Genomic DNA, 23,181 nt, shown 5'->3' with positions numbered 1-23,181 from the left:
GTCATTTAGCATACTGAAATGTGAGATCAAATTGAGTGCATTATGCTCTGTGGTATAATGCATTTTGGCAAAAGTAGTTGATAATTTAGGTATTCTATATGGCAATAAGCTATTTTTAAAACTCCTCTCCTTATTCAACTGGAAATGTTGCTGCTTCTTACCACCAATAATTAAAACCATGAAAAAATAAAATCACATTTTGGAAAGGTCACTAACTTCTTGATGATCTAAATTTTGAATACTGTAACTGATTCCCAGGCTTGCTCGGATGACAGTGGATGATTTATGATCTTGCTAAAATTGTACAGTCTAAATCTAAATAAATGACCTACATCCCATTCCCAATTCATATTTCCACTGACTAACAGACTCTGGCGTGTCACCACATCAGATGCAATTCTCATGATATTCCGGTGGCAAATGTACACAAACAGAAATAAGCAGGATGACTTTTAGTTGGTCAAATTAGGCTTGACAGAAATGACAATCTAACAGTATGTAAGTCACTTCTTTTCCCATAATCCCTGCACTCTGTCCTGCCTCAGATGAGATGAGCAAATAAAATGCAGACAATGAAGGTGTGGCTGTAAAGGGCTTGTTGCCTGTGGCATTAGCTTCCGGTGACTTACCTGGAGGCAGCCAAGTCTTTGGGTCTCTCATTGTCATCTGTGCCTTGTGATAGAGCCCTGCCAATTTTTTTTATTATTTTAATATCGGGGAACTCTCATGCTTCATGACAACTTTGTCACATTGTTTTGTTTGTGTAGGAAAACTCCCATGCTCCTTTTTTAAACTTTATTGCCTTAATTTGAACTCAATGGCAATTTAAGAGGTTTGAATTGCTAGCGTCTGTAGGCAGATGCAATATCGGTCACAATTACTGGCTTGGCAAAGGAGTTTCCTACCACTGCAGTGACACAATGCTGAATCACATTCATTACGGACAAATAACATCAACACACAAGACAGTAAAGTCAGCTTCTCTTACCTGTGTTTGTAGAGGTAAAAGGCAAACCCTGATAAAATAAGCGCAAAGAAGGGCACTAGAATGGCAGCTGCAACAGAACTGCTGTTTGTGCCGTAGTAAGGATTAGAAGGATCCATATCTGTGGTAATAAGACCTGAGGGGAAATTCAGAATAAACTATTTGAAATTACCACCTGCCTGAAAATCTGTTTGGAATCATAAATTAAATAAGAATTAAATCTATAAATGTTATACATTTTAAAATATTCATTTACTTTTCATGTCTTGAAAAGCAAAGAGAAACTGTGAAATGAAATAATCTACCTTGTCTTGTTAACTGAAACGTCCCAAAGTCCTTGCTATGAATGTGCCCTTGGTAAACAAACATTTTTTTCTCCGTTTCTGCTGTAACCTATAAAAAAAATTAAGTATAACAGGTAAACAAAAACAAAAACAAACAAAAAAAAATATATATATAATTATATAAAGATAACATTAAATATAATATAATATACAACTTATTTTATGAGTAAGAAAGCAATGCAAGATTGCAAATGACATGCACAGTATAAAATACAATGCTTTATTAACTTGATTATTAACACTTTTGTGCTACTCACATATCCATCCATTGCCCAGTTATCATTTTTGAATTTGCTAAAATATTGTTCTGTTGGGCCTCTTATCTGGTAAACTTTTAATAATAGATGATTTTCTTCTTTCTTGTAAGTTCCTGCAAACAACCCAAGGAGAGAAAACAACAACAACATTATAAGGGAATAATTAACTGAAATAACCAACAATATCCATCATCTGGAATTTCTTTTATAAACCTGCATTTGTAATGCTTTTCTGTTTATTTTTGGACTAGGACTAGGAAGTAGAGCAAAGGAAAACATATTTGGAAAATGCAGAAAGCATCCATAGCTATCAAGCCTGCTCAATTCATCTGAGAAATTGGATGTAATCTCAGCACTGAAGAAATAAGATGCAATGCTAATTCAATTATTCACTCTCCATCTCTCATCAAAGTAAGAAAATCCTTCTCTTTCAGCATGTTTAATATGTAAGAGCAGATTCCTAAATATCTTCGAACAAGACATTTGGATCAATGACATGCCATAATGTTGCCGCAGCTGCTGACCGCACATCAGTTGATTTCTATACTGACCCACAAACAACGCTACTTAATAACATTCTTCATTCCACTTTACATTCACGTTTCATGTTTCTTGCTGTGCTCTAGTGCAGATAACCTAAAGTAGTCCTGCTCACTGACATCTGTGTGGATATATTTACAGATATAAACAGTATAGCAAAACCTCGTCCAACTGACAAATTTGTTCTGTCGTACAATATATCCATCATACTGTACCACCCAGCCCTAGTGTCTTCAATGAACATGGTGAGAGAAAACTCCTACTTACCAGAGAGTTTAATGTGCACCCCGCTCTGCTCCAGAAGAGTGACGTTGACCCGGCTGGTGGTGGCATTGAATGCATTGACTGTTACTGTGGCAGCCTGTCTCTTTCCCAGATACTCATAGAATCCAGCCCAACCAGAGTTCAAAGAGAACACATCTGCAGGAACTAAACACAACACATACAGTAATTATTCCTACATCTATGTAATTAAATGAAATACATTACAAGAAGGTAGAGCTTTTTCGCATTTGGCTCCCAAACTCTGGAATAGCCTTCCTGATAACGTTTGGGGTTCAGACACACTCTCTCTGTTTAAATCTAGATTAAAGACACATATCTTTGGCCAAGCATTCACAAAATGCATCTCATAATCTTGTACTGCAGTTATATCTGATCAAATGCACATTATTATTCCTTGGGTTGGGTTGAACAAATAATTTTTGCTTGGTTTAGAACAGCAGATACGCTAATTATGTCTCTACTTGTTTCTCTGTTTTTGCCACGGGATTGACATCCCATGGTAACTAAGATTTTCGCAAGCTTCAGTCTGTATCCAGAACACCTGAGAAGAGATGATGCCAAACCCTCAGAGGACCTCAGATGATGCCAACCCTGAAACAACATAAACTACCAAATTTTGCTATAAGTTTGATCGCAATATATAATCATTGCTGTTAACAGTGTTCATTGTCTGTTTGATTACGTCATTAACTAAATTTTACCATACATTTCTGCCATGTACATCAATTAGACATAGTCACCACTGATAAGCTACTACTAAATATATTGTAGAAACTTAATTTTCTGTAAAGCTGCTTTGCAACGATTTGTATTGTGAGAAGCGCTACACAAATAAACTTGAATTGAACAAGCATATACACTTGAGTAGATACAGGGGCCCCAAGTATTTGGACATTTAACCCTCTGGGGTCTGAGGCACACATGCAATTGTGCAAAGGTAACAAAAGACAAGCAAATTTCATACTGGTAAATGACTTAGTTGATTTCACAAGTAAAAGTTCACCAACATCAGCTGCTTAAACATAACTGTAAAAATGGCACAGAAAAGTGAAGTTAGTTCTGAGTAAAGCAGACTTTGTTTGCAGATTCCACTTGATACAAATGTAATAATAATTTAAGAGTAACTTAAGTGTCTAAAAATTTTTGGACACTGCTAAATGTTAAAGGTGAAATGTCTAATTTCTGCTATAGTAGCGGAAAACAGGTTTCCCAAACACTTCTACAAAACCTATGAAAGGTTTACAAATAGTTGGTCTTTGCCAGTCAAAGCAGGATAGGCAATCAAATTTTAACAATGAAAATAATCACACTTCACCTTTATCTTTGTTACTCTGACATTTAAAAAAATATAATTTTCAGCAATGCAACATCACAGGCCCATTATTTCCAGTGACCATGGTTCAACTTCATGTAGGCCAAGTTTATTTTTGATGGTAGCAAAATGGATAATTGAAGGGGAACTTGAAAGGTTTCATACCACGGATCTTGTTTTTCTGCAGGTCTGGATCTTCATTTGATTTGCTGTTTATTTTTTGTCCAACTAGGAAACAGAGCAAATAATTGATCATTTTACATATGTGGATGCAAACTGCACAATGGTAATGACGGTTAATCAAAGTTTCTTGCTGTAGTTTCTCTGAGAACTGACAGACATTAATAACTTTCATACATTCATAAATGCTGACACTGCTGTTCTGTTTAACAATGTACATTTTCAAAGAGTTTAAACAAGTCATATATTTAGTCTTAAATGGTTCCAAGAACTAAACATATTTATCACTATAAATCAATAAGAGTGAGGGCAGTGTAGGTATTTAAGGGATAGTTCCCTCACTGTATTCTCTATGCTGTTTTAATTTTTTCAGGATTTTCATGTTTGGGTGCAGTAACCCACATTGCATAAGTTATCAGTCCAGTTGTTTCAGTACCTTTGCAGACTGGAGGTTTGCCTGACCACCTCCCATCTGCTTTGCAGGTCCTGTGCTCTGATCCTCCAGATAGGTAGAAACCATTCTGGCATGTATACATGAGTGTGTAACCTAGAGTAGGCAGGTCTATAGCCTTCACGTCTAGATGGGATGGCGTCTCAGGCTGCCTACAGGCATGTGCTGAAAAGAGAAGGAGAAAGAAAATAACAGCGATGCTCAAACTCATTTCCACATATCAGAGCCAATTACTTCCAATGGGCAATCACATAAACCCATGCATTTTGGTAATTCACAGGAAATAAGCCTAATGGTCAGACTTAAGTATCACTTTCATGCCAGTTAGTTTATTTTGTTGTTTTTTGGGGTACACTCTATTTTGACAGCCCACGTTAGACATTCTACTACCTTTAAGTAACTTTGCAATGACATGCCAACTAACTAGTATTTATTTGCAACAACATGTCTCTCATTAGAGTGTTAGTAGAGTATTAGTTATTACTGTTAGGTTAGGGCTAGTAGAATATGTTGACATGTTTTTGAAAAGTTACTTGAGAGTCAGTAGAATATGTGCCATCAAAATACATGAAGACATGTATATGAGTGTCACAGCAAAGGGTCTGAATACTTAGGACCATGTGATATTTCAGTTTTTCTTTTTTAATAAATCTGCAAAAATGTCAACAATTCTGTGTTTTTCTGTCAATATGGGGTGCTGTGTGTACATTAATGAGGAAAAAAATTAACTTAAATGATTTTAGCAAATGGCTGCAATATAACAAAGAGTGAAAAATTTAAGGGGGTCTGAATACTTTCCGTACCCACTGTATATATATATATATATAAATAAAACTCACATACTCTGCACACATTATAGAATATTACAGTGTCTCTAGAAAATGCAGAAATGCTTTCAAAACCTTCAATGGGAAAAAAAACAACAACAAATCATTCTGGCTTAAAAATCATGGCATTGCTTGATCACAGTCAAGTCAGGTCAATGTATCTGTATGGAGCTTTTCACAATAAACATTGTTTCAAATAAGCTTCACAGAAAATCATAATGTTTTTAATCATTATAAATATCTTCATGACTTGCGTTTAGCAGATTTGTTCTGGACTATAATATAGTTTAGATTTTGTAAAGATACAAGCAATCAAGCAGCTGCGATTTGCTATATATATTGTAATATACTGTATCACTGTATACAGAGTAGTATGTACAATGGTATGCACTGCTGTATGAGATACTGTATGTTTGCAGGTAAAGTTGGAAATACTATATATCCAACTATTAATATATTATTGGTTAATAATATTGTTTGAACTATTGTATCAGTTGCTTCTGAAGATGGTAAATCAGTATTGGCTTAAAAAATCCTGACCAGAGCATCCCTAAAAAAATAAACAGAGAATTGCAATAAAAGCAATATCAGAAAGATTTACAGTGGAGTCCCAGCTGCATACTATAGAAAGGTCGAGATAAAGCCACACCACTGAGAGAAATGTTCTGGGACATGCCTTGAGTGCTGCCATCTTCCATAATATATGAGCTATGTCCTCACACCTCACTTTTCGTCAACTCAATTCTCCCTGCTTCTCAGCTTCTGACAGTTTGACTGCTTTACACAGGAAAGACGCTCTAAGGATTTGGTGCGGCGCTCTGTCAAAGTGGTCCACACATCTCAAATTTATGTACAAGCTGTTTAAACTCAGCTAACTTAAATTCTTTTGCCCACATTTGTTCCTTTTGCAGCAATCAGTTCAATACAAAAGCATCACAACGTGGAAGCCACATATACAGCTTAGAGGATAATCACTGGGACAGTGGCAAGGATCAAGTGCATGACACTGCTCAGAGAACTTCTATCAAAAAGTAGATTTGCAATAGCAAACTTCTCTCTGCTAAACTGTCAGAGTCTTTGACATCAGCACCCTCAGCCGCCCTAACTCTGAAGTAATCTGTACTTCTTCAAACAATGCCCTTTTGCAGTAATTTCCTGTGTAAAGATCTCGCTCTCGCCCTTTGTTTTCCTGATAGTACATCATCAATCACACACTGATGAAACCTTGTTTCGAATGTAACGCTATGGCTGTGTTCCAAAACTTAAGAAGCTGCCTTGCTGTCAGATGCCTACACAGGATTCTTCCATTTGAGGCAGTATGCTAAGTGAAATGAAACATCATAAGTGCCCTACAGAGGCAGCAAATAGTGCTCTTCACAGTAGCACCTAACTGATTTCAGTAGAGTTTGCTGTTAGCATGTTGCTAAGCTAACAATGTGATACTCTAATTCTGTTTTTACACTAGATTTTCTGCTCAGCGACAGTAAACGTAGAAGACATGACAAAAGAGGCCCGAAATCAGATGCGAATCGGTGCTTGGTCATGTGAGTGATGATCACGATCTGACAGATGCGTTGCATATGTGCCCAAGAGATATCTAACAGGTTAAATATACCTGCAGCAACTCCAGCTCATGCATTGCAAAATGTGTTTTGACTGGAAATGATGACAACAGCAAAAAAAAAGTCTAGTCACACTTTATTTTAAAGGTTCAATTCTCACTATTAACTATGACTTTTGTCTCAATAAACTCTTAATTTTAATTTTTTATTTTTGAAAATTGCCTTTCATGCAGTGTGTAACACAGCTCTAAGCGAATGAAAACATCCTGCAAAGTTTTAAATCTGAAAGTGCACCGTGTATACAGTTATTGTCTGTCAAAAGAAAGAGTTGAATCTGAATCATTGAAACAAGTCGTTTTTAAAACGAATCCCAAGCCGTTTCATGTTGACGTCAACATAAAACATTAGCATATTGCCCGCCCACTTGTTGGTATTTTCACATTGGTCTGAATAAAAATGCAAATTCATTCTTTGCCACTAGGTGCCGCTTTTGGAGTGGTAAAAATAGTGGTTCCCTTTCAGTCGGTCACTCTCGACGTCACGTCGGATGACCGACGAAATTGGGATCTCGCTTAGAGGGACCAATCTACTTTCCTCAACCACCGGCTGGGGGCCACATACAACGGGCTTGCAGTGTCAGGGGTTTGGACGGGGCCCCAACTGCACTGGCTGCCTCAAGTTGCTGGCAGTGCACCTTGCCCTGGGCCGTCTCAAAGGGCGCTTACGAGGCAAGCATGTACTAGTCCGCACAGACAACACAGCGACCGTTGCATACATCAACCGGCAAGGTGGTCTGCGCTCCCGTCGCTTATCGCAACTCGCCTCCTCTGGAGTCAGAAGCATCTGCGGTTGCTTCGTGCTACAAACCAAAATATGAAAATATTTAATTACCCCTAATAGGGGCACTTTAAAATAAAGTGTTACCAAAACTGTGCGTGCGACATAATATGTAGAACACTCAATGTATAAAATAATCTATTTTTAATTACACTGATTTAGTTTAAGAAACATTTTTTCAATATTGAATGCATTCCTTATTTTTCCCATCTCAGTTTGATTTTTTTAAATGACCTTGTCACAATGCAACCTGGTATTGCCTTCTGTGCAAAGGATATACGCGATGTTAATTTAGAATTTGGCCAAAAGAAGGTTACTCAGAACAGCTTTCACGCTCAGGGCGCTATGATGCTGCCAGCATGGGCAGCTCACTAGCTTTTGGAACAGAATCTGTATATATCGATGCTTACCAACACACTCTGGTTGCATCCCACTCCATGTTAAGTTTTCTAAACATGTTCTCGTTGTTGAGCCGAGGATGTGATAGTTTTTCCGACATCTGAAGAAAATTTTACTTCCAACCTGAAAGAAGAGAATTACTTTATTGAGACTGAAACCCTGAAACTAAAGAAACACAACCTGTTATTTACTCAACTAAAGGACAAGAAATGATTGGATGTCATTTGCTCTCACCTCAAATCCCTGAGCCTGGACTGGAATTCCATATGCTGGGGTTCCGGGATCCTTACATGCATTGTTGGTTGGATCTATAAAAAGACATTCACACCTTTTAGAATAATTTATTTAAATAGATAAATATGTGTGCATGTATCACATGGCAATGGAATTGCGTTGCTTTTTTCCAAGCTACATAGTGGATCACCAATGCAAGAAGGCTGTATTCCACTCCATGAACCGTATGCCTCACAAACTCTTCTTGAGGAGCCCACCAGCAGGAATGGAGGTCTGCAGTAGAATGACACCTCTGATTTGTAGGTGAACTGCCGGCCCTCTATGAAGCCCTCTGCAGGGGTGCCTGGATCTCCACATAACACCGCTATAAAGGACAAAAAAAAAAAGTTAGCCCGCTAGTTCGCAATCATTGCCTCAGTTCAGCTACTTTCATTTTCAAGAGTGCAATTTAGCAGTGAAAGGTGTTGGTGTGTTTGATTTTTACAAATTTTAACACTCAAACAGGACTTAAAAAGTAGTCACACTTGTAGTTGTGCTCTTTATTTGTATTCTCAGATACTTCACTTGTTCTTGCAGTATTTAAGGCATTTAGAAAGTGCTTTAGCATTACATTTGAGAGAGGATCAACAGATGGCAAAGGGCTACTACATAACAGCTAATATAGATACAATGCAATCTTGGGGAAATAAACAAGCCAAAAATCAACAACGATTTGGTATTAATACAATGCTGAAAGAAGTGAGTCTACAGTCTGCAACTGAAGATTTACAGTAGACCCTTTCTTTCCCCCAAGTTTTTCATTTTAAGTTGAATCTGTCACATGTTTGGATAAGAGGCTGAGTAGTCCTAGGTGTCAGCATGGATTGGATGGTGGTGGATGCCTGACCAATGACTGCTTTGTACGCTAGGACAAATGTTTGAACTTGATTCTTGCAGGCATAGGGAGCCAGTGGAAGAAGTGTAGCTGAGGTGTGATCTAGGTGAAACGGAGAAGGCTGAATATCAACCAGCCTGCAGTATTCAGCATTGTGCTGCATTGTGAGTTACTGTATGTACTTTAGGGGAGACCAGGACTAGCTGTCATCCTTTTTCCTAAAGCAAAAAGCAAGGCATATTTTCACACTATAGCTTATGCAAGTTAGAAACATGCCAGATTGTCAAGCATTGAGATTTGGGTAAACAAATTGAACAAAAAAAAAATCCTCAGAAATGGTTCTTTTGATTAGTTCGCACACCCATGTTGCCAAATAACGTACTTTCAAAATATTTTATCTATTCAAAAACATGTAAGTAGATATGTTTTCAGTAGACTTTCAAAATTTGCTTTGCTTGAGAAAACACAAAAGTATATATAGAGTATTAAATTTAGAGTTACATTATATTTTATTTTTTTCATTTGATCAAGTTAGTTTTGCATCGAATACAATGTGATTTTTGGTAATCAAGATATGGTAGCAACAGCACATTTTTGGGCAAGCAATTTGCAGACAGCTTTCCTTGCGCATGAAATCATCCACATACCAACAAACCAAATGATTATCTGGCAAATAAATAATTTACGGACAGTTACATATGTAGCCGTTGAGTTGTGCACAAAGGATAACATTCAAAAGTTTTCTATTTCAGGTATGATACTGTATGTTCATCGAGTTACACTGTTTAATGATGCTCCTTATGCAGACTTGCACTGCGCCGCAAACTGATTTAAAATGTTTTCTCATGCTGAGAGCGCAACACACATATATGCGTGAGGAAACATGTTACACCTACAGTAACATTCTGTTGCTGTTTATGGTCAGGGACAATTTTTTTCTAGTGGAAGGATGGTATTTGATGGTTTTACTTCAAAAAGTAACATATTAATACATCTTTTTGACTTTAAGAAATTATAATGTTTGTTTTATAAAAGAAAAAGGGTACTTGAGGACATGCTGTATTGTGAATGCACTCTGCTTTTTATAAAACCTCTTTAGCGGTGACTGTATTCACACCATGACCTCTCGTACCTTACTTTACATGAATTCAAATGATCCAAGTAATAAATTGTATAAAATTACAACATATAAATATATATGTATATAATATATATAATAGCTTGGATAATCAAATAAAAAAAAAAAAGGTATTGAACAAGAAACATAAAAAACACTTCTGGAGAAAACAAGCACTTGTGTCTTTTGTCTTCAAACTTTTACTGGGATATAGTCTTCATGACATCTTCTCTGTCAGACAACTAGCCCTGTTCTCTTCTATATAATAGTACTTTTTGGTGTTTGCACTTACAATATGGTTTCTTTTTTTCTGGCACTTTTAACGAGAATTTCTGTTGTAACCGCTAACATTGTGTCAAAGGCTTACAATAAAAGCCAGAAGGATTTACCGATAGATTCCGTGCATGCACCTCGTACCTCTTACGCTGCATGCCGGAAAGCCAGGCTACTTGAGGGATCCATTTGTGATGTTTTGACACTTGTATTGAAAATGTCAAAACAGGTTTTATGATGTGCTGTAGCTGCGCTTCACACAGTCAAGCCATGAACCTTCCATCATAGCGACACAATACTCCAAACACAACAACAGCCGCCACCGAAAATATCAACTTTTGGCCCATATTTGGATTTACAGCAGGGCGCTATGATGGCAGAAATTTGTCAAGATGGTTGAGATTTTCCTATATCATTTATACTGCAGAAGATGTATTTGGACAGCCAACTGTTTTTTGTTTTGTTTCTTCAAATATGAGAGTGACAAAGAAATGTATACTGTACCTTGTAAATACAACTTTCCATGAATTTTCAGTGGACAAGAAGAACTGCAGAAAGCGTTCTAAAGTACAAACTGTACTTATATCCCTCACAGCCTCATTTTCATTTGCAATTAAATATGCTGTCTACTGAAGCAAAACACATTGTTTACATCCTCTTTTCATGAATGTGCTAATGGAGTTTAATTCTGTTTTCTGTTAATGGAACAGAACGGTACTCACGCAGACACTGTGGGATTTCGCCACGCCATGAGCCGTTCCCTTCACATGTGGCTATTCCAGGAGAGGACAACTGGTATCCTTCAAAGCAGCTGTAGGTAACACTAGAACCCCACTGCCGGTCTGAGCCCTCCACTCGCCCATTGTGGATAGCTGGAGGCTGGCCACACATGATGACTGAAAAACACCACCACAACAAAGTTAGACAGTATGCAGTATTCATGAATTGGCTCCCTTTTCATTTTATGGGGTGGAATTTGAATTGGCCAAAGCTCACTGGATCTTTAGTATATTACTGCATTGCAATTTAAAGAAATTTAACACACTCATACTACAAAAGGTTTCCATTAGTCCAAGTTTTGACAACACACATAAATTATAATTAGTGGGGCTAATCCTGTCAAAATTTACTAATATGTGATATGTAGAATACATCTTTAACTGATTGCACATATTTCTCAATACTAAAAAAAAAATAATAATAATAATAAAATAATGTAAAAAGCATCACACTTTCATATAACTTAAAAAAAAAAATCATCAAAATTTGCCATAAATTACAGCATTCTGTTTGACCATTGTCAACAATACAGTATATGTAGTTGATGCTTAACAGCAGATTAGTTTTTTTGTCAATATAAAAATGTTACATTTAAAAATGTATAATAATGCATTAAGGACATTTTTACATGCAGTAACTGAACACCATCTCTTGTAAAATTTGCACTGTTTTTAATCACCTTTTTTCCTTCATAAATGGTCCTGAGGTATGACAAATGAATTTTTAAAAAGTTCCATGTAATCTCCAAATTAATGAGTTCATAAATGCTGCATGGCTAATCATTATTCTATAATTAGAAAAGTGTTTTGTCATACTACAGCATATGTCTCAAAATAGTTAATGTCAACTACACATATGTGACCCTGGACCATAAAACCAGTCATAAGGGTACATTTTTTGAAATTGAGATTTATACATCATTATATTATACATACAAGCTGAATAACTAAGCTTTCCATTGATGTATGGTTTGTTAGGATAGGACAATATTTGGCCGAGATACAACTATTTGAAAATCTGGAATCTGAGGGTGCAAAAAAAAAAAAAAAAAACTGAAAAAATCGGCTTTAAAGTTGTCCAAATGAAGTTCTTAGCCATGCATATTACTAATCAAAAATTAAGTTTTGATATATTTACGGTAGGAAATGTACAAAATATCTTCATGGAACATGATCTTTACTTAATATCCGAATGATTTTTGGCATAAAAGAAAAATCTATAATTTTGACCCATACAATGTTTTTTGGCTATTGCTACAAATATACCCCAGCGACTTAAGACTGGTTTTGTGGTCCAGGTTCACATATAGTATAGAAATTAAATACAAGCCTCTATAGGTGGCTTTTTAAACAGCGATTATCAATATAAGCAAATATTTCTCGAAGTGTCCCATGTAGCATTAAAAACTACACTTACAGCAGTGATTCTGAATTTTATTTGACTGTCCTACATTCAGATTCAAAATCAAATTCCATATTCCGTTTGCTACCTCAGTTCAAACTAAGGAACTGAAAGGCATTTTAAAGGCATTCTGAACAGCCCTGATTTCATCATCATCATTATTATTGACTGAAGATGTGTCCAGACCCAACACCTCCTTCTTTCACTTGTTCAGACGCGGAAAAGGACGATCTGAAAGAATAGTATGCTAACAAGAGGCTTAGAGTTATTTATTTTCTTTCCATGATCATTACGTTCCGTTTGTTAACAGGAGGAAGCAATAATTAAATGGGATTACGCACTAAAATCACTCTGAATTTCAAGCAGCCATTGCATTTCCTCCCGCGTCCGAAAACATGTATCTGATATTTTCTAGAAATGATCGTGACTGAGCTGTCTGCATTGCACCACTCGCTAATTTCATTTTGACATCTGATAACATAGATCCTACAGATTTCATGGCAACGTCTCCTTGGAGTTCATAAGTGAATAATCTCACTTGCCAGGCAAGTAAAAAAAACAAAGATCAAAAACATCTGAAAGGCTTTTGATGTTGGGATGCTAAGAACTCCACAATATTAGTATATCTCTTAAAAGCTCTCATGATGCTGTTTGCAGAGTGACAGGATACGCTGCCCTCTCTGCCTGCACAGAGAGAATCGTGGAGAACTATACTTCCTTACCTCTGCAGCTTGGTTTGGTCTGATTCCAAGTGCCATCTTTGCTGCAGCGTAGAGTAGATGAACCAGGGGGCTCCATCACATACCCAGGGTTACAGCGATAGTGGACGGTTTTGTTAAATATGAACTCAAATCCAGTGTATATTCCATTGGCAATTGGACCAGGATCCCCACAGCTGATAACTGCAAAGCGAGAGAACAAGCTAGACTCAGACATTTTTTTAAATTCTATAATAAAACATAGAGATTGCAGTTGAAAATATATTCTTTATAATAAAAATAAGCAAGTTCTAGACAACTGAATGATATGAATTGAACATCAATACAACCATTTATTGTGCAAACTATATTCTTTCTGTTCACATCAATCTGCACTCCATACAACTTCATATGCATTTCTAGCTTTTAGACATTATAGACAGATGTGGGAATGGGGTGTAGATGGATGTGAACAAAAAGTAAACCATTACAGAATAAATATGCAACATAACAAAATGAGAAAACATTTTGCATGACATTTGGGTTACCTTTAGGTTTGTATTATGTTTACCTTAATGTAGTTCCAAAATTGGGAATGCTAACAAATTGCCTTTATTTAATGTACTTTGTTTTACATTTCTCATTAATAATATATTATCAGAACAACAGTGTGAGTAAAAAAAAAATAACATGAAATGTCAGAATATCTTCATAGTTTGTTCCATACACCTTTTGTTTTAATGACAGCAGCAATAGTGTTCCACAAATTTGTGTAAAACCTGATGATCATGTTCATCCAGTATGATTTGAGAATGTTCCTAAGACCATTTTGTGCTTCTGTGGAATCAAATACATCTTACCTTTCATAGAAAAACATGATCAATGTCACAGATGTAATTACTGATCTACAAATAGTGCAGAATCTTGAATATGTTGTTAACTTGTCTTTGTTTTGAATTTGTCTGTTCTATTCAGGCCTAAATAATTATCTACATCTCAGATTTTCATTGTCGTATCAGATTTTGAACCGCATTGTATATTTTCCCATTACTGGCCTTTGCACAAAACTTAAATCACACAGCTGAAATTTATGGAATGATGAAGACCCCCCCCCCTTTTTTTTTTTAAGAAGTTAGACTTTAATTGATGCATCGAATCTGTGTAAACAACGTGACTTGTGGCAGAACTAATCAGCCACCTGTGCAACTCCTGAAGCACACAGGGTACATTACATAAGCAATGCTTGTGTAATTACAATAGCAGGATTTAGCGATAATCAAAGAGTGTAAAGGTTGCGGTTCTAACCAATGCAATCTGGTGCTGAGCCGGTCCAGGTGCCATTGGTGGTGCAATGGCGAGTGGTGAGGCCAGAGGTCTTGTAGCCCTCCCAGCAGGCGTACGTCACTGAGCTAGGAAACAGCATACCGTCGCTGAAAACGATCCTGGCGTAGGCCGGCGTTCCAGGGTTTCCACAGGATACAGCTGGGAAGGCAGTTAAAGACCAAAGAAGTTAAAGAGAGAATGTGAGGAGTAAAAGATCGCAGCTCTGCGGGACTGAAAACGCAATCGAGAGAGAAGAGCTTCTGGGAAACATACAGTGGGTACGGAAAGTATTCAGACCCCCTTAAATTTTTCACTCTTTGTTATATTGCAGCCATTTGCTAAAATCATTTAAGTTAATTTTTTTTCCTCATTAATGTACACACAGCACCCCATATTGACAGAAAAACACAGAATTGTTGACATTTTTGCAGATTTATTAAAAAAGAAAAACTGAAATATCACATGGTCCTAAGTATTCAGACCCTTTGCTGTGACACTCATATATTTAACTCAGGTGCTGTCCATTTCTTCTGATCATCCTTGAGATGGTTCTACACCTTCATTTGAGTCCAGCTGTGTTTGATTATACTGATTGGACTTGATTAGGAAAGCCACACACCTGTCTATATAAGACCTTACAGCTCACAGTGCATGTCAGAGCAAATGAGAATCATGAGGTCAAAGGAACTGCCTGAAGAGCTCAGAGACAGAATTGTGGCAAGGCACAGATCTGGCCAAGGTTACAAAAAAATTTCTGCTGCACTTAAGGTTCCTAAGAGCACAGTGGCCTCCATTCCTTAAATGGAAGACGTTTGGGATGACCAGAACCCTTCCTAGAGCTGGCCGTCTGGCCAAACTGAGCTATCGGGGGAGAAGAGCCTTGGTGAGAGAGGTAAAGAAGAACCCAAAGATCACTGTGGCTGAGCTCCAGAGATGCAGTCGGGAGATGGGAGAAAGTTTTAGAAAGTCAACCATCACTGCAGCCCTCCACCAGTCGGGGCTTTATGGCAGAGTGGCCCGACGGAAGACTCTCCGTGCAAGACACATGAAAGCCCGCATGGAGTTGTGAGATGGTGAGAAATAAGATTCTCTGGTCGGATGAGGCCAAGATAGAACTTTTTGGCCTTAATTCTAAGCGGTATGTGTGGGGAAAACCAGGCACTGCTCATCACCTGTCCAATACAGTCCCAGCAGTGAAGCATGGTGGTGGCAGCATCATGCTGTGGGGGTGTTTTTCAGCTGCAGGGACAGGACGACTGGTTGGAATTGAGGGAAAGATGAATGCGGCCAAGTACAGGGATATCCTGGACGAAAACTTTCTCCAGAGTGCTCAGGACCTCAGACTGGGCCGAAGGTTTACGTTCCAACAAGACAATGACCCTAAGCACACAGCTAAAATAATGAAGGAGTGGCTTCACAACAACTCTGTGACTGTTCTTGACTGGCCCAGCCAGAGCCCTGACTTAAACCCAATTGGGCATCTCTGGAGAGACCTAAAAATGGCTGTCCACCAATGTTTACCATCCAACCTGACAGAACTGGAGAGGATCTGCAAGGAGGAATGGCAGAGGATCCCCAAATCCAGGTGTGAAAAACTTGTTGCATCTTTCCCAAAAAGACTCATGGCTGTATTAGATCAAAAGGGTGCTTCTACTAAATACTGAGCAAAGGGTCTGAATACTTAGGACCATGTGATATTTCAGTTTTTCTTTTTTAATAAATCTGCAAAAATGTCAACAATTCTGTGTTTTTCTGTCAATATGGGGTGCTGTGTGTACATTAATGAGGAAAAAAAATTAACTTAAATGATTTTAGCAAATGGCTGCAATATAACAAAGAGTGAAAAATTTAAGGGGGTCTGAATACTTTCCGTACCCACTGTATCTAAGGGCTAGCACCACAAGCAAAACACTTCCAATTACACCACAAGCACTGTGTTTTGCAGCCTGCAGCGTTTTGGTGGCAAGGTAGATGAACTTCCTTTTCTAATTAGTTGGAGCTTTTGACGAGATTTTTTTCCCCCTTTATACTTTGAAGTGGCATTTTCAGATAAGGGAAGTAAAGATGATACGCTCCGATGTGGTTAATTAGAGTTTGAATTCTAATAGCACAAACATGCTTGACAGCCATAAATTGGTTGGGCGTCCATACGACAGTTTTCACCAGTGCTTTTCTAAATTATGACGACTAACGTGCAACAGCCAATAATATTTAAATGATACATTTTGACTGCTATTGTGGAAACAAAGAACAATAAATTAAGAGTGTTTTGCAGTGTTGTTAGCAGGGTAGATCAACTTAGTTCCAACTTAAATGTTTTATTTATTTATTTGTTGGTACCTTCAAATAGTAATAATTAGAATTTCGATTTGCACACTGGTGCACACCTTACATCGGGTGTCCATATCGCACAGCTTTCCACTAATGCTTTCTAAATTATGATGAACAAAGCGCAACTATAAATTATATATAAATTACTAATTTTCATTTCTATTGAAGAAGAATTTAAGAGTGTTGTTTATGCTCCAAGAGCATACTGAAGATCAACTGGTTGTCAGATAGGTTATAGTTAAGAAATCATTACAATACTAAAAACTTTTACAATTATCTTTGAAGTTTTACCCTCTCTGGGTTATTTTAATCAGCAGAAATTGTTGAAATAGTTGGAGACATAAACGACTCGCTTAATCTTTATTAGCATCAAGCTTTGGAGCTGTAATTTGGCCCTCATATCCTCTTGGACTAAATAATATACAACTTAAGTAAATAGAGAAAAACTGGACCAATTAAGAGTTAATGGGATCCCAGTGGAGGGCGGCTGTAAGCAGACATAGTTCCAAACTTTAAGTCATTATTTGTAAGTGGCAACAGCCTTGTGTTTTATATCTAGTATCTGGAAAGTATTGTCTGTATTCTTACAAAGCTCACCGTTGAGTTACCCCCAACAGCGATCTCTCACAGCCATCTGTTAAAGCCCTTATTCAATTATGAATGTGCCCTGAATAATGTATATTATCGATCTATTTTATGCAACCCCATCATACTGTCTGTAGCAGAAAACAAACAAATAAATTAGGAATAAAACACATTAAGCTACTGGGTTCATTGTTGTGTTCCTCTAAAAATATGGTATAAATACTTCCTGGGGTGATTCCGACTTCTAGCTTCCAGGAGGTTTATTTGCTGAGCGCTGTTATTATTTTGTTTTCATTTGAGAATAACAAAATTTCAGATTGAGATATACATTGGACCTGTGCAATGAAACTGACAAATGCATAGGTGTTGGTTAATTAGATAGAAAATTTGATTAGCTGATTTCCATTAAACTAAATATAAATTATGCATAAACTAATTTGTATAAAATTTGCTAACAGAGACAGGCAAGAGTGGGTGATCAAAAACACATACAGGGACTGCATTTGGGAAATATGGAGGAAAACGACAAAGAACATGAATATGTACAATCCCCTCTCAATACATATATAGTTTTTTTTTTTCTGGGCATGAAATAATGGCACATATTACCAGTAAACTGACTACCGCAAACCTTAGTAAATCACCTTACATGATTAATTTAAATACTCTTCTCCCATAAATTTTGCAACTGAAGGGGAAACTCCTACAAATGTATATGCAATAAGGTCAGTCGCAAAAATAACTATATTGTCTAGGAATCGCAAAGAATAAACTGCTACTTTATAGATTTTAAACTCTCAGTCTAGTTTCTCTTAGCTAGGAAACCAATTGAACTTTTTCAATAATAATAATAATAAAAAAAAAACTTTGCTCAGACTCTGAATCATGTCAAAACTTCCTGTATTTCCATTAGCAGTTAGCTAGAGCAGGCTATTCACAAATCCTTACTAAAGCAATGTATCATTACAGACCATGCTAATGACAGGCCTTTTGTGTGGCTCCACTAACCAGATTCATTGAGTTAACTGGAAATTACAGATTTTAGGCCAGTTAGCATCAAAAGATCAATTTTACACTAATTACAGGGTGTACAATTTCAGGAAAAGAATGAGCAGAGCAGGTTAAGTGAGGTTCAGAAACAAAGAGAACATGTTGTAATTTGAGCCTGCTTTAGGTTCTAAGAATATATTTAAACCTTTTTTAAAGGCACAGACTAAAAACCCCTAGTCTCTCAAGCATACATTTTTCTCATTAGGCCGTTGCCTGTACTGGATCACAGTTTGCTCGGAGGAACGCTTGACTTTCTGATCTAATTAAGCTCAAGTGCAAAGCAAAATCCTGGTGAATTTCGCCGTGTGTGTCTCTGTGACCCTTACCTTCACACACGGGCTGGGTTCTGCTCCAGGAGCCGTTCTGCAGACATGTGCACTCGGGAGATCCGATCAGCGTGTAGCCCGCTTCGCACGTGAACCGTAGGAGGCTTTTATGCCTGAACTCCTCCCCAAGACGAGAACCATGAGGAGGAATTCCCGGATCGCCACAGAATCCCAGATTATCACCTACAATTTGACAAAGGCATGACTCTCATTGACCACCCACTTTCTCAGCAGCCTCGGTTCCAGAAATGTTTTTCTCCACAGGGATTTCCAACAACTATTAAATAAACAGTTATGAAGCAGACCAAAAACTGAGAAAAAAACATTACATTTACATTTGATTCAAAACTCATTTGAAAATCATACCAAACTACTGCTTGATTTTAAACTCTCAGTCTGGTTTCTCTTAACAAGGAAACCAATTGAACTTTTGCAATAACAATAATAATAAAAAAAAAACCTTTGTTCAGACACTGAATCGTGTCAAAACGTCCTGTATTTCCATTATTAGTTAGCTAGAGCAGGCTAAAATATGCTAAAATATAAGACTTTATTTCTAGCAATGTTACATTTAAAGGGGTTTTCTTTCAGTCTTCAGATATATACAAATATATGTAACACTTTACAACACTTATATAAACAAACAGTACTTCTACAGCATGTTAATCCAAGTTGATGTTAATTGCGACATTACTAATATGTTTAAACTCATCTGTTAACATTAGTTAATGCACTGTGAACTAACAATAACAAAATGAAGTGTAGTATTTTTATAAATTAACATTAACAAAGATTAATAAACACTGTATATTGTTCATTGTTAGTTCCCTTTCAGTCGGTCACTCTCGACGTCACGTCGGATGACCGACGAAATTGGGATCTCGCTTAGAGAGACCAATCCACTTCGAGTGTAAACTAAACAAGCCAATGCACATTGGCATGCGATTATTGCATCCAGCTGCTGCTGATCACAGCGTGAGTATAAGTAGGCAGCAGATGCAGCGCATATTCAGCTTTTCGCTTCGGAGCCGAGCGGTTCTATCGTTCTGCTCCTGACCTTCTACAAGTAGAGAGTAAAGACTACAAGTCAAGCACGCTTTTTGTGGGCTCTCGTGCTGGTGGTACGGCGCTTCAGCGGCGGTGGTTTTCCCGTGTCGAGTGGGTTGCACACAGCAGGCTGCACTACCCCTGTGTGTGTTGCAGACGGCCATCTCCCCTGTGCGCTTCAGCACACTGAAAGAGCGATTTTCCATCCTAAAAGAGCTTCACGGTGGAACGTCTTTTTGAAGACGTGTCTTTTTAAAGATGTCTTACCACCCGTGTGTTTCTGGGTGCGGTCGTTACCTGGCACCGGGTGATGGTCACGATCGCTGCCTCTCGTGCCTGGGCATGAAGCACGCTGAGGTGGCTTTCGTGGATGCCTCATGCTCCCATTGCGGGGGTATGACCATCTCGGAGTTGCGGACCAGACTCCGTTACCTGCAAGGGGGCGGAGTGCCCGTGCCACTGCCTAGATCTAGGGTTCCCTCTGGTGGCAGCCGGAGGTACCCTTTTTCTGGCAGTGGGCGGACTGGTCTCACGGTCACGGTGAGGAATTCCCCTCCTACAACTTCGAAGCCAGCGGAGCCCTCGAGAGAGCAGGCTGGATCCTCCCGGGGGATACCACCTGTTTCTTCCGAGGCTCCCCCTGACGATCGGATGTCGGTCGCAGCATCGGAGGGTGAGCCAGACTTTTCTGGGGATGAAGATCCGTCAGCGTTGCCGCCCTCTGGGCGGCCAGCGGTGCCGGATACGGACCCGGAAATGATGGCTATGCCTTGATGGGGGTTCAGTGAGGGGGTATATGGGAGTTCCCCAGGTGGAGCGGTCTGTTGCGATGCAATTGTGTCCAAATGCCGCTACCACTTAGCGGGGCAAACCGTTGCTCCCCTCCCGAGGCTGTAGGCACTCGTCGGCTCTGATCGGCAGTGCGTATATGGCCTGTGGAGAAGCTGCATCCGCCTTACACGCTTCGGCGTTGCTGCAAGTACACCAGGCCAAGTCACTGAGGAACTTGCACGAGGGTGGTCACGACCCGGAAGTTCTCACGGAGCTCCGCACCGCGACGGACCTCGACACAGTGGAGAACTTCGCCCAGCAGTTCTCTGCTGCCCAAAAGCAGACTGAGGCCATCAAACACATCCTGTCCTGGCGTGCAGCTGCTGCCTCCACCCAGCCGCCGGTGGCAGCGCCCAAGCCTGCTTGTCGCTGAGGGCGACCCCCGGCCGCCGCCCCCACTCCCGCACAGCATTCGCAGCAGCCTCCAGCAAAGATGCACCGTGGAGCCAGTCGCAGGGCTGCTGCCCCGCCCATCCAGGCCCCCGCCAGACCTGGCGGTAAGCGAAAGAGCAAGAGGCCCTGAGACGGGCGACCAAGAGATGGAGGAAGTTGCTCTTCGGGAGGTGGTGAATGCACCACTCCCTCCCCCGGAGGAGGGCCAGGCGGAGAATCTTTTGTTTCCTTTTTTCTGCCACTGACCTCGCGGCCAGTGGTACCCAAATTCTCAACAAAAGAGCAATTTCTTCATTCTCTGGGTACCCTGAGGGGACGGGGGGCTGTGGACGATCCAGGGCCGTATCACACTCACCCTCCTTTCTCGCCAGTGAGCAGCAGCGGGCGGATCGGGAGGACGAACCAACAGACTACCCACGCACCCTCTGCTCAAATGCAGGTCAGTGTTACACACACCCAGACCCCGCCTCGGACCGGCAAAGAGACGTCCGGGCTGGGTCCCTGCATTCTTCCGCGATGCCCCACTGCGGGTACGCCTGTAGTTCCGTTGATGACACTTGCGCGGTGTCTGAGAGCCTGGCTAGAGCTACCCAGCCAGTCTCGATGGCTCCGTCGAACTGTCAGGCTCGGCTACGCGATTCAGTTCGCCCGGTGCCCTCCCAGGTTCAGGGGCGTCCACTTCACGTCAGTGAAAGCAGCAGATGCCCCTGTCTTGCGTGCAGAGATCACAGTCCTACTGGCGAAGGACGCGATAGAGCCGGTTCCTCCAGCCTATATGAGGTCAGGGTTTTACAGCACTTATTTCATTGTACCCAAGAAAGGCGGTGGGTTGAGACCTATCTTGGCCCTTCACAGGCTCCCGTTCAAGATGCTCATGCAGAAATTAATCTTCAGGTGTATCCGTCCCCGAGATTGGTTCGTAGCGATCGACCTGAAGGACGCGTACTTCTAAGTTTCAATCCTTCCACGCCCACAGGCCATTCCTGCGGTTTGCGTTCGAGGGGCGGGCATACCAGTACAAGGTACAGCCCTTCGGGTTGTCCCTGTCGCTCCATGTCTTTACGAAAGTTACGGAGGCAACCCTTGTTCCCATGAGAGAACAGGGCATTCACATTCTCAACTACCTCGACGATTGGCTCATACTCGCTCAGTCTCAGGATCAGTTGTGTGAGCACAGGGATTTGGTGCTTCCTCCTTGGCCGATTCCTCTGAGGAAGGATTTACTGACTCAGAGACGGGGCACCCTTTGGCACCCGCGTCCAGACCTCTGGAAACTACATGTCCGGTCCCTGGACGGGACGCGGAGGTTCTAAGTCGCCTAACCCAATAGGTAGTTGTCACTTCAGCAAGAGTACCGTCTGCGAGACATGCCTACGCTTTGAAGTGGAACCTGTTCGTTGAGTGGTGTTCTTCTCGCCGAGAAGACCCCCGAAGATGCCCGATCATAGTTGTGCTGTCTTTTTTGCAGCAAGTGTTGGAGCGAAGGCTGTCTCCCTCCACCCTGAAAGTTTATGTCGCTGCAATTGCTGCTAACCACGACCCCGTACAAGGAAGGTTGCTGGGGAAGCACGACCTGGTCGTCAGGTTCCTTAAGGGGGCGAGAAGGTTAAATCCTCCATGGCCGCCCTCTATACCCTCTTGGGACCTGACTCTAGGGCACTACAGCAGGGCCCATTTGAGCCTTTGCAGACGGTTTAGCTGAAGTTCCTCTCAATGAAGACTCTGCTTCTGCTGGCATTGGCCTCCATCAAGAGGGTAGGGGACCTGCATGCATTTTTGGTCAATGATTCGTGCCTAGAGTTCGGGCCGGCTGATTCCCAGGTGACCCTAAGGCCCCGGCCCGGCTATGTGCCCAAGGTTCCCTCTACTCCCTTCAGCGATCAGGTGGTGAACCTCCAAGCGCTGCCCTCGGAAGAGGCAGACCCAGCCCTGGCTTTGC

General features: G+C 40.1%; 1 protein-coding gene across 1 annotated transcript in view; it reads right to left on the bottom strand.

The window, feature by feature from the left end:
* The window catches only part of LOC107571020 (CUB and sushi domain-containing protein 1-like), a gene marked incomplete at its 5' end in the record, with an annotated part of 105,079 nt that overhangs the window by 972 nt on the left and 80,926 nt on the right, over window positions 1–23,181 (bottom strand). The window contains 14 exons of the mRNA XM_016257306.1: window positions 630–686; window positions 989–1,121; window positions 1,291–1,378; window positions 1,587–1,699; window positions 2,394–2,555; window positions 3,889–3,951; window positions 4,340–4,519; window positions 7,991–8,102; window positions 8,214–8,287; window positions 8,404–8,577; window positions 11,200–11,373; window positions 13,381–13,560; window positions 14,662–14,838; window positions 18,972–19,154. Of these exons, the coding sequence (XP_016112792.1) occupies window positions 630–686; window positions 989–1,121; window positions 1,291–1,378; window positions 1,587–1,699; window positions 2,394–2,555; window positions 3,889–3,951; window positions 4,340–4,519; window positions 7,991–8,102; window positions 8,214–8,287; window positions 8,404–8,577; window positions 11,200–11,373; window positions 13,381–13,560; window positions 14,662–14,838; window positions 18,972–19,154 (1,870 nt within the window). The remainder of the gene's footprint in view (window positions 1–629; window positions 687–988; window positions 1,122–1,290; window positions 1,379–1,586; window positions 1,700–2,393; window positions 2,556–3,888; window positions 3,952–4,339; window positions 4,520–7,990; window positions 8,103–8,213; window positions 8,288–8,403; window positions 8,578–11,199; window positions 11,374–13,380; window positions 13,561–14,661; window positions 14,839–18,971; window positions 19,155–23,181) is intronic.

Source organism: Sinocyclocheilus grahami, unplaced genomic scaffold (assembly GCF_001515645.1).
Source record: "Sinocyclocheilus grahami isolate Dianchi unplaced genomic scaffold, SAMN03320097.WGS_v1.1 scaffold1537.1, whole genome shotgun sequence".
Lineage (NCBI taxonomy): Eukaryota > Metazoa > Chordata > Actinopteri > Cypriniformes > Cyprinidae > Sinocyclocheilus > Sinocyclocheilus grahami.
The sequence above is the reverse complement of the archived record's forward strand: the minus strand, read 5'-3'. Positions and strand labels throughout refer to the sequence as shown.